Genomic DNA, 12,562 nt, shown 5'->3' with positions numbered 1-12,562 from the left:
ACTGCTGATTTGCATTACTTAGTGCCAAGAGGACCTTCTATGGGTGGTGCAGGGGTGTTACCACACAGCCACTCATGTTTTTTGACACAAAATCCTATCCACTAAAAAAGTAGACATGGTTTTGCATAAAAAAATAATGCCCTTTTGAAATAGGTGCTATCAAGGAAAAATGGTTCTTTCATTACTGACTTTGCATGCACAGTACAGCACACATACAAAGTGAAAAAAATTTAGAGTTACTTTAAGCATAGTATTTTGTACTGTAAGGATGCCCTTCCAGTACAAAACCCATACTAGACTCACGTAGCACCTTTACACTGTGGTGGAAAGGTGTGTGCATGGTTCTCGGTAGCCTGATTGTGCACCAGCACTAGGGAGATAGGAGAGTGCCATATCTCTGTAGTAAATAGACCCCACGATGTCTTACGACTGGCACAAACCATTTGCTATGGAATAGCAACCACTGATTGAAGGAGGCATGAGTAACGAACAACCATAATGTAGGTCAGTCCAAACAGATTTAACTTACAAATATTGAAAGTAAAGTTTTGTATGTTCTAACTTGTTGTCTTCCATCTGCTCTTGATTTTTGAAAGTGAATTCAGAAAAGTAACCTATATATTTTTTTGTTTCTAGCTACTAGAGTGAAAGAAAATGCATTGACCAAGTGACGTTGTTACGAAAGGAGCCGTGTATGTAAATTACTAAAGGATTCAAACTCTTCTGCCCAATTTAAATCTTCAAAGAGTAATAGACTATCTTTCAATGGCCTACAGAAATAAGGACATGCTTCACAGGAACAGGTTCCGATGAATGGATTACAACCCCGTGTGGATTATGCCCTAATTGAAAGTTTACATTTTGCTCTTGTCGTTGCTTGATTGAAGCACAACATTGGTTTAAAACTACCAGCAGACAGTAATAAGTTTGATAAGGCCATCATAATGTCAAATAATTGTATTCAAATCATTGCGATCATGAAGTATGAATTACTATCTGTTGGTGTTCACTTTTTATCTGCTTCGATCAAGGAATGCTGGCTTAAAGCAATGACCATGTTTGGCAGGGAACTCTATAACATGTGAATATTTGCGGTAGATTACAAACAGCCAATTCTTGGCAGGAATCAGGGGAATATGGAATGAAATGTTTACATAGTTGGAAGCGATCAGAGCTATGGTTTGTAGCTGTTTTATCTAAAGAACAGCTTCCTGCACGTACATGCCTTATTGACTGCCATCTTGTCTGCAAATCATTAGATGTCTCCCATAGATTTCAGCTTGTAAAGTGGGCTCATTATAAATTAGTAATCAAACCTATTACATGTGACAAAGCACTGGGTTAATTGGTAGCATTGGTACATCTATTTCCTCTAGAAACAAAGTACTTCACAAAGTAGGCCACTCATTTTTAACACACACTACGTCCATAAAATTCTGCCACAAGCCCTCACGGCAGCAGTGGACGTGGCTGACACTGGAAGATCAAATTTAATACTCCATCTCCAATCCTAGAATATTTGGGGAAAGAGCAACTTGCCCCCAAATATTCCAGAAGGTTTATTTACTATTCTAATTCTAGTCCTAGATTATTTTAGGGAAGATGAAAAATCCCCTAGTATTTTTAGGAAGAGTTGTAAAGTAGTAATTTTGAATTGAAAATAGTGCAGCCCTTCTGACAAGTCCTTTGTGGCATAATTTATTTATACATACCAAAATTCGTCTTCCTCTGTTCCTCAGAAATGTGGGCCGCTGGGGGGGGGGGGGGGGATAATAACCCTACAAAAAATAGCTGGATGGCTGGCTGCAGCAACAGCAACACAAGGCTCTCCCTCCGCCAACTGCAATGTCTGAGGGATGTGAATTTTCTCTGATGATTCAGCCTCAGCCCTGCCTCTTTCTTCTGCTCCCATTTTTAAGCTGGAACTCGTGGAGAAGGTGCGCTCCTCGCCTCACTTTTTCAATGTTGAGAAATGGAAGTGCCCAAACACAGGTCAAGGAAAGGAAAGCAAAATCAAAATATTGAGGACAGGTATTTAAATCCAATAAAATTTTCAGCCCATGGCTTTTTGGCATTATGTTTTTTCCAAATATTTACTATTAAATTGTTGAATCGTAAGTATCACATGCTACGGTCACCCGTACGCAGATTCACTTAACAGAATCATTATCAGCACCACAGATACTTGGGGTCTGATTTACATATTGGTGGACGGTTTAGTCCGTGACAACGATGACAGATATCCCGTCAGCCGAAATCTAAATCCCATAGGATAATATGAGATTTATATTTTGGCAGACGGGATATCCATCCTGTTGTGACAGAGTAACTTGTCCGCCGATAGCTAAATCAGGCCCAGAGTCCTGCAGTATAATGAGAATGTAAATGATGTGGTGAAGATCATTCTTTTATAAATAACAACAATTTTTCATCAAGCAACCCAAGGATATGTTGTGCAGCAAAAGTAGGTAATCCAGACACCTTCTGCTGCCCCACACCAGTAAACCGGATGAAACACTGCTTCTAACCCTGTGATTACAAATGTATGAATTCTGGATTCTTTAGTTTTCATCCAACTAAATGTAAGCAATTGGAATAAAGTAGGAGAAAGAGTAATCTGTGAAAGGAAAAAAACAGTACTACAATCCAGCTTCCCTCGAGTACTTGACTGATCTGAAGGAATATAACTGTCCACTCGACGGGAAAGGACCTTTGACCTTAAAAATAAATAACTCGAAAACTAACTTTTCTAGACTGGATTTTTTACACTTGTTTGTTTTCACATTTTTAAGAGCTGTGTTGCAAAATGGCAGTAATGGAGACAGACAGAATTGTGTCCATAACGAAGAAAGAATGCTCTAGATTTGGTATACTACCATTTCGGAAAGGTTTGCTTCATGATTTTTGAACTGTGACATCCTGCACCTAAAGTAAATTCAAATAATGTAATGTTCTTTCGTAGCTTAGGCTGTACCAGTGCTCCCTAAGAAAGGAAATTAATCCTAAATACTATTCGTATGTGAAATAGGCATTATCTATGTATTATTGGTGCTATGATTCTTCTTTCCTGGAAACTTTCCTCTTTGTACATACACAGGAACGATGAGAATTCACTCACATTCAGTCAGTGGGCTTTCTAGGGATTCAGTGGCTCGGTTCCTTCTTTCTGTGCACTTAATACAGGTCTACATGTGAAAATGTACCAGAGGTCTCAGAACAGAAGGACATTGCTATTTATGCTGCCATGGAAGAATTTTGCAGTAAATTCACTTGAATTTTGTTCAGGCAGAGGCGTGAGAGACAGAGTATGTGTAATTTGTGTGTGTAACACCAGCACTGCTGAAACTTTTGTTATGGGGTGCTCTTCCAGATTGAGTTTAACAAACACACATACCCATGTGCCTGGAGAAAATTACTTAGCAAAATGTTTGGAGGAGGACAACATCTTTTTTACATACTAAAAATAGACATCTATTGCGAAGTGCTGTAAGCTAAGACAATAGGAAATTGGAGAGTACGTGTGCTAAGTAAATTCACACAAAGTATTCATAAATTCTTTTTGGTGCTGAAATGCATGTCCTTAATGGCTAACCACTTTGCTGAGTTTTTTTTCCCCTCAAAATGTCCCTTAGTGAAAAAGTACGAAGGACTGTCAGGGATACCAGTGAGTTTAGAATGTTTGTTTTACTAAGCAGGAGGAAACTGGTATTGCAGTAAAACAACAGCCATGATGGTGACAAATAGCTACCACAGCACCTACGTTAGAGCGAGTGTAATTCTATTTCGTCATCACACTTGACATTTCCAGATCCCCTCCTAGAATTTTCCCTGAGATTCTAATATTTTTTTCTAGAAAGTGGAATTTTGAAACATTCATAACATCTGAAAAATTCTCTACGATTTCAATCTTTCTTTTGAGAAAATGACAAATCTATCTGGGCCTATTTCTAGGGTTAATGTGTTCAGAAAAGAATGACGCTTCTTACTGACCATAAGAAATTACGGCCCATTGGGTGCTAATCATTTTTCTTCTAACAATGTACTTTAAAACTATACATATTGCACTATGTTTTTAAGTATTCTGCATGAAAATGTCAGACAGCAATTTGAGTTCCGTACACCTCAAGAAAGTTGGACATTTCTACAAGGGGTGGTCATTTTCACATCCGCATATTTTGTTCGGGATTTTAAAAAGCAAAGTATTTTTCCTGTATGAGTTTTTCTTTTTTTTTCTTTTTGTGTATTCTAAGATAAGAACTAATACAATTCTGTGTTTGGGCGGTGGTTTACATAATGCTTCATTCCTAGCAGTCTGGAGCTTGGACACGTATGAAATTATAGTTTCCAAAGGTGCTGAGAAAATATAACTTGAATTACAGCCCAGAAACACAGGCAATTGTAAGACATGGCATTTGGCAAGCCATATTGGTTCAACCAAATGAAATGCCAGGTGGATGTTTGAAAAATAGCAATGCCTTTAAAAAATCGAAAAGATTTATTTTTTACAAATAATGCATTTTAATCTGAGAGACTTATTTATACTATTGAAAAAGTTTTTAAGTTCTTGTATTATTTTTGTGATTTTCCTCTTCATGCTTATGTTTTGATTGCACCTTTATGTGAAAAGCACTTGAATAAAAAAAGGTTCAAGTTTGTTATTGTGCTATCTTATTGCCATGTTGTGAAATGATCCATAGCCTTACAATCACTTAAGACTGGATTTGTGCCCACTGGCATCTCTTTCTCTTTATAGTTGTTCTGATCCAAAAACACGTTTCATCCGTTATTCGGCAAAGATTCAGAATGTTTTCATTACAGTATAAAGGAGGGATTTTCATTGTGAGTATTAGAAACGTATTTTCACATCCAATAAACCACATCTAATAGGCAACATTAAAAGAATGAATTTTCCATTGCTCAAGAGCCTGACAAATTAGTTGCAGGGCAGCTGATATTATTTAACTTTTTAACTTGTCACATGTTAAATACAACCGTTTAGAAAACTATTACAGAACTGAACAAAAAAAAGAGGAAAATAACAAAAAATAATTTAAAAAGAAAACATTTAAACACCATTACAGAACTGTACAAAAGAAACAAGAAAATGGCAAAAAATAATTTAATAAGAAAATCACTACAATGCGATATCTCTTTAATTCTCCAGACCGTTAAAGGGTGGACATGACGGCACTAACGTCAAACCTACTCCCTTGTGCTTGTTGCGGTCTCACCATCTGTGGTACTATCTCATGAAACTAGATGCAGCACATTTCCAGGGAGAGAGAGGAGGTGCCTGCACTGTGCTGATGACGGAGTTACGTTACGGTCTGTGTGGGTGTATGTGCACATTACCTTGGGCGAGAGGAACATAGAGAAGAGTCTTAAGGGAAATGAACTCCTCCTCCTTTTGAAGATGGACTTCCTGGCAGGACAAGCGCGTTGCTGAAATATCAGGCAACATATGATCAAAGATTTAACCTGTGGTTAAGTACTGAAAATGTATTTTTGGGATGGAGAGTAGACTCAATAGCTTATACTTTCAAACTATCTATGAACGAGAAGTTGTAATTTGGGAAAGCCACACCCGAGAAACAAAACTGCTGCCAGTGGCTCCTCACTGGTAGAAACCAAGGCAACAGTAGTTAATGGGCGAGCATGACCTTTAACAGTCGGTTGCTCCAGAAAATACGTTTCTCCACGGCAGGAGGTTAAGATCAGTCAATTAAACAACAAAGGAGTGACAAGGGGATAGGGAGCAAAAAAGAGGCACGGGCAAAAACCAAAAATATTTGTTAAAAGAACCCTCACTCACCAACCTAGTTGGTGACATGCTTCATCATCGGGTTCCCACCAGAGAGGCCGAATGCCTCTCTGGTGTGCTGCGACGCCTGTGTTACAGCGGAGCGGGTTTCTGGTTGTGAAGGGGAGTGAGATTAAAAGGTAAATGATTTTAACCAATGACAAGTTTATTCTTGGCAAATCAAAAGCCAATAAAAACGTGAATTGGGCAAGGTCTGGCCAGTGATGTTGACCAGGGCTTGACCAATTTTTAGGTCGACATGTTTCTGCTTATGGTGCCTAATCGGCTAAGCTTTCATCAGGACCAAGGGAGTCCCCACGGCGGTATGCACACTCTAAGGCGCACCCTAACCTGTGGAGATCAAATGGTAAAACTCACGGTTTTACCCGGGAGCCTCCTATTTATCCGGGGCTCAGAAAGTCTGAAATAAAAATAAGACAGACAAACCACATATAAAGAAACATACATAGACAAAACATTGTTGGATTGCAGTTTTTTTAGAAAAGTGCTTGAGTGAACAAACATTTAATGGAACCGTGCTGTACAGCGAGAGTGGGTGTCTTGGTAGCAATATTAGCTAGCAAGACCGCAGTACGAGTGATTATTCGTTGTATCTAACTTGTGAAAAAGTGGACTGGTATTCACAAGACAAAAAACACTATTTGTGTCTAATTACGATTATTTCAAGTGATGTCAGCACTATTGACAAGGTGCAATCGTAGTGGCTAATTGGCCGGAGTGAATGTCAAACATATAGCGAACTCGTGAAGTGGCAGGCATGCTAAAAACAAGCGTCTGTGGTGTTTGCCAGGCGCCGTTGCTCCAAAGCATGTCTAACATTAAAAAATAGCTGCATGAAAGAACCAAAAAACCCTCTTACTTATGCTGTTGTTGTAACTAACATCATGGGTCCGGGAGGGGGGTAGTGGGCTATAGTATCTGGCGAGATAAAAAAGCAGATCGTAACTGTTATCATCTGCTTTTGGAATGAAATTTGGAAGGAACCTAATGCGGTGTCTTAGCGGTTCGTCAACTTACTTCCATGCTCGCACACTCCCGCGATCAACCTCGATCTGTCCTCCTCGGCCCGGATCTTGGTAATTGTGCGGGGACTACGGAAGTAAATACTTCCTGGTTCTAATCACGTGATGGTTTCCAAGTACGTATAAACCAATGGGGCGGGTGAATCCGAATGCGGAAAATTCCTTGCCATTGGTTATGTCCTCGTGATTAGTACAGAAGGAGGGGCGGGTAATGACGAGTGTAAGCGTTGGATTCCTATTGGCTCTCCCCAAGAATAGGAGGTTCTTTTGAGTTGGTGCGTTTTATCTGTCAAATGCTACCATTAGAGGCATATACTATCGATGTCTGATCCCCGGTTGTGAATTCTTATGTGCATATGCGAGTGATGCAGATAAACACTCTTTTCTTGATGTTAATATACCCTGGTTGGTATATATCGCATCGTGCGGAAAATCTATGGGCAGCATAAACGGAGGAGTTGGTGTAAATATGGTAATTTATGCTGGCAAAACACACAGAATGCAGTGTGTGCTTAAAAGAACTACACGGAGGCTACTAAGGAGTTGATGTCATGTATGATGGAATCAATTTTTCAATATGGAACCCCATGGAATATTATCATTCAGTCCTTGGAGATGAGTAGATAAGCGGTAAACCCAACGTTGTTCTTTCTCAAATAGCAGTTGTTGGTTATCTGCTCCAGGCCTGAGTTTTTCGATGATCGTCCATCTCATGTCATTTGTGGTGTGGTTCAACTGTAGATAATGTTCAGCCAATTTAGTGCTCAGTTTGCGACATCGGATGGTGCTGCGATGTTCGCAAATTCTCTGTTTTATCTTTCTACTCGTCATTCCGACGTATCTCAGTCCACATGGGCAAGTGATCATATAGACCACATCGGTGGAATTGCAATTGGTGTGCATTCTCTGTATCCATTGTTTGCCTTGTTCCAGTAGTAGGTACTTAGAGGGGGAAGTCAAATGGCAAACACTGCATGACCCGCAGGGGTAGTGGCCCACAATGGGCGAAAGGCCCCACGTACTGGTAATGGACTGATCTTGGTTTCTTTCTTGAACTTTCGGACGGGTATGTACAAGGGAGTCCTTAATACTTCTTGCTCTCTTATAGGAGAATAGTGGCTTCTCCCAATCATGTTTATTACTTGTCAGTATATGCCAATTTTTCTTTATGGACTTGCTCACTGCGTTGGAGGCTGCGTTGTAAGTTGTGACGCAGGTGAGAGGTGTAGTGTCCTGATCACCTTTCTCACAAACTTCCAGAAGAGCTTCTCTGTTCTGGTTGCGAGCTCGTTTGTTACTTTTTGCCAGTATTTTGGTAGGGTATCCCCGATCTTTCAGTTTGGCAGTAAGATCATTGGCTTGTTTTTTGTACATTGAGACCTCGCTACAGTTACGACGGAGCCGTAGGTATTGTCCAAATGGCAGGTTTTCCCTCAATGGACGAGGGTGGTAGCTGGTAAAATGCAATAAATTGTTTCTTGCAGTAGGTTTGTGGTGGGTTTTAGTTTGAAGGATATCGCCTACCCTGGTAATTACCACATCCAAAAAGATCATTTCCTCTTTATTGTGAGAATGTGTGAAATTTAAGTGAGGATCGCATTCATTCACCCAGTTGTAGAAATCAAGGAGGGAATCCTCCGATCCCTGCCAGATGATCAAGACGTCATCAATATATCTTTTCCAAAAGAAAATATTGGACGAAAAAGGGTTTTGTGGCGTAAGGATGAATTTGCTCTCAAAATCAAATACATACAGCCCTGCTACCGAAGGCGCAAAGGTGCTGCCCATCGATGTGCCGGATGATTGTAAAAACAGATTGCCCTTGTATTCGAAGAAATTTCTTTTTAATGCAAGTGTGGCACATGCGATCACAAAATCGCGCGGAGTTGTATGGTTCCACGTGCTGGAATCAAGGGTACTTCTGATTACATTGATGGTGTCATCCTGGGGAATACAGGTGTACAGGCTTTCAATGTCCATGGTCACCAGAAAAATTACTCCATCCGGAAGAGTGATCTCTTGGAGGAGAGCCAGTAGACTTTTCGTGTCTTTCAGGTAGGTGCTAGTAGCCTGTATCAATGGTTTCAGGAAGAAGTCACAATAACGTGACAAAGGTTCCAAAAGAGAGCCAATCCCAGATACTATGGGACGTCCAGGAGGAGGTATCCTGTTCGTGTGAGTTTTAGGGAGAGTGTAAAAGTAAGGTATGATTCCCTCACTGGTAGTGAGGTAAGTCGCTTCTTGTTTGGTGATAAAACCCTGGGTTTCCGCGTTTTCTACCAGTTGGTGAATTGTACTGCGGAGTTCATCGGTTGGATCAGTAGCAAGAGGAGTATAGCTGATAGGGTCATTGAGGAGGCGTCTGCACTCCGAGTCATAAGCAGTAGTGTCTTGTATTACTACTCCGCCTCCTTTATCAGCCGATTTTATCACGATGTTTGGGTTGGCTTGTAAAGAATGTAAAGCTTGGAATTCGCCAGTTTTCATGTTCTTGAAGCGATTCGGTTCTACAAAGGCATCAATATCGTTGGATACCGCCTGTTCAAACGCTGTAATCTCCGGTGGAATAGCATAAGGAGGCGGGGTGAAGGTGGATTTTACCTTAAACCCTGTGTCACTTTGTAGCGGTTGGGTGTTATCCAGAGGCTGTTTTTCAAAGAAACTCTTCAGTTTCAGTTTCCTGAAGAAACTTGAGAGTTCACATTTCAGTTTGAATTTGTCGAAGCGGGCCGTAGGTACAAAGCCTAGTCCTTTTTCCAAGACTGATGTCTCATCAGGTGTCAGTACCACTGAGGAGAGGTTCGTAATCAAACTCTTTGGTTGCTGGGGCCTGCTCGTGGTGTCTTGCTCCGCGTGTTGTCCCCCACTGTCTCTTCCTGTTGCCATTGGACTTGGGTTTGTCCTCTTCTCCGTCCGCGGCCTCTTCTGCCCCTCTCTAAAAAAGGGGGGCGGTACTGGTTCTGTTGGTATTGGGGATGCGGTAAGAAGCCAGGGTTCCAACCCATCATAGGGTGGAATGGTGGGGGTTGGAAAGATGGTTGCTGGAAGGGATGCCAGGTCTGGTTGTTATATTGTCGCCTATTCCTTCCTCTTCCCCGTTGGCGTGCTTTATAGCTATCACCACTGGAATCACTAGCTGTCGAACCATCAAAAGAACTATCCGTATTGTAGTCATTTCTTGAAGGTGGGGTGTAGTCTGGGCTGGTGTATGGATAAGCCTTTGTATAGGACCATCTTGTTAAATCCTTCTGGAATTTTTGTGCTTTAGATTGCGTGAGGGAATCCTTGTACTCATTAATCTCTTTGTTCAGTTCGTCCAGTCGTTTTTTGTAGCCAGTTAGGGTAGTTCTGAAGTGGGTTTCCGTAAGTTGGATCTCTACCATAATAGCCTCCGAGAGCCTTAGTGCTGTTTTTATTATAAGCACTAACCAATCCCTGGTACAGTGCCAGGCGATCTGTGCCCATTCTTTTCTGAATTGTGCATCATCCAGAAAAATGCGAGGGGCGTTGGTAACCAACAGACCTTTGGGTGCTATGTTGTTTCTTAAGTACTCAGTGAGAATTGTGCCATGGAGAATGGTACGTATTCGCCCTCTTTTTTGTTCGCTCAATTTATCCCACTCTGTGGTTTGTGAGATTGTTTGGGCGCTCGAGGGGTCAGAAAAAAGTGAGGGGTCTGCCAGAAGAGCATCCACCTCTTCATTCGAGTAAGAGAGGCCAAGGTTATCCATGCTGCTATAATTAGAGTCGCTAAAGTAAGGCAAAAGGAAAGGGAGTTAGCCCTCGCAGCTGTGCGCTGCAAAATATCTCAAAAACAAAGAGAGGGTGAGGGACTATCACTCTTGTTCCCCCAGATTAAATCAATTAAACAACAAAAGAGTGACAAGGGGATAGGGAGCAAAAAAGAGGCACGGGCAAAAACCAAAAATATTTGTTAAAAGAACCCTCACTCACCAACCTAGTTGGTGACATGCTTCATCATCGGGTTCCCACCAGAGAGGCCGAATGCCTCTCTGGTGTGCTGCGACGCCTGTGTTACAGCGGAGCGGGTTTCTGGTTGTGAAGGGGAGTGAGATTAAAAGGTAAATGATTTTAACCAATGACAAGTTTATTCTTGGCAAATCAAAAACCAATAAAAACGTGAATTGGGCAAGGTCTGGCCAGTGATGTTGACCAGGGCTTGACCAATTTTTAGGTCGACATGTTTCTGCTTATGGTGCCTAATCGGCTAAGCTTTCATCAGGACCAAGGGAGTCCCCACGGCGGTATGCACACTCTAAGGCGCACCCTAACCTGTGGAGATCAAATGGTAAAACTCACGGTTTTACCCGGGAGCCTCCTATTTATCCGGGGCTCAGAAAGTCTGAAATAAAAATAAGACAGACAAACCACATATAAAGAAACATACATAGACAAAACATTGTTGGATTGCAGTTTTTTTTAGAAAAGTGCTTGAGTGAACAAACATTTAATGGAACCGTGCTGTACAGCGAGAGTGGGTGTCTTGGTAGCAATATTAGCTAGCAAGACCGCAGTACGAGTGATTATTCGTTGTATCTAACTTGTGAAAAAGTGGACTGGTATTCACAAGACAAAAAACACTATTTGTGTCTAATTACGATTATTTCAAGTGATGTCAGCACTATTGACAAGGTGCAATCGTAGTGGCTAATTGGCCGGAGTGAATGTCAAACATATAGCGAACTCGTGAAGTGGCAGGCATGCTAAAAACAAGCGTCTGTGGTGTTTGCCAGGCGCCGTTGCTCCAAAGCATGTCTAACATTAAAAAATAGCTGCATGAAAGAACCAAAAAACCCTCTTACTTATGCTGTTGTTGTAACTAACATCATGGGTCCGGGAGGGGGGTAGTGGGCTATAGTATCTGGCGAGATAAAAAAGCAGATCGTAACTGTTATCATCTGCTTTTGGAATGAAATTTGGAAGGAACCTAATGCGGTGTCTTAGCGGTTCGTCAACTTACTTCCATGCTCGCACACTCCCGCGATCAACCTCGATCTGTCCTCCTCGGCCCGGATCTTGGTAATTGTGCGGGGACTACGGAAGTAAATACTTCCTGGTTCTAATCACGTGATGGTTTCCAAGTACGTATAAACCAATGGGGCGGGTGAATCCGAATGCGGAAAATGCCTTGCCATTGGTTATGTCCTCGTGATTAGTACAGAAGGAGGGGCGGGTAATGACGAGTGTAAGCGTTGGATTCCTATTGGCTCTCCCCAAGAATAGGAGGTTCTTTTGGGTTGGTGCGTTTTATCTGTCAAATGCTACCATTAGAGGCATATACTATCGATGTCTGATCCCCGGTTGTGAATTCTTATGTGCATATGCGAGTGATGCAGATAAACACTCTTTTCTTGATGTTAATATACCCTGGTTGGTATATATCGCATCGTGCGGAAAATCTATGGGCAGCATAAACGGAGGAGTTGGTGTAAATATGGTAATTTATGCTGGCAAAACACACAGAATGCAGTGTGTGCTTAAAAGAACTACACGGAGGCTACTAAGGAGTTGATGTCATGTATGATGGAATCAATTTTTCAATATGGAACCCCATGGAATATTATCATTCAGTCCTTGGAGATGAGTAGATAAGCGGTAAACCCAACGTTGTTCTTTCTCAAATAGCAGTTGTTGGTTATCTGCTCCAGGCCTGAGTTTTTCGATGATCGTCCATCTCATGTCATTTGTGGTGTGGTTC

At 41.4% G+C, this 12,562-nt stretch overlaps 1 protein-coding gene across 1 annotated transcript in view; it reads left to right on the top strand.

Annotated features, from left to right (window-relative positions):
* The window catches only part of LOX (lysyl oxidase), a 98,515-nt gene extending 93,859 nt beyond the window's left edge, over positions 1–4,656 (top strand). Inside the window, exon 7 of the mRNA XM_085632665.1 lies at positions 637–4,656. Within this exon, the coding sequence (XP_085488791.1) occupies positions 637–643 (7 nt within the window). The 3' untranslated portion in view covers positions 644–4,656. The remainder of the gene's footprint in view (positions 1–636) is intronic.
* The last annotated feature ends 7,906 nt before the right edge of the window (positions 4,657–12,562 follow it).

Source organism: Triturus cristatus, chromosome 2_1 (assembly GCF_964204655.1).
Source record: "Triturus cristatus chromosome 2_1, aTriCri1.1, whole genome shotgun sequence".
Classification (NCBI taxonomy): domain Eukaryota; kingdom Metazoa; phylum Chordata; class Amphibia; order Caudata; family Salamandridae; genus Triturus; species Triturus cristatus.
Note: the sequence above shows the minus strand (reverse complement) of the source record. Positions and strands in the feature narration are given on the sequence as shown.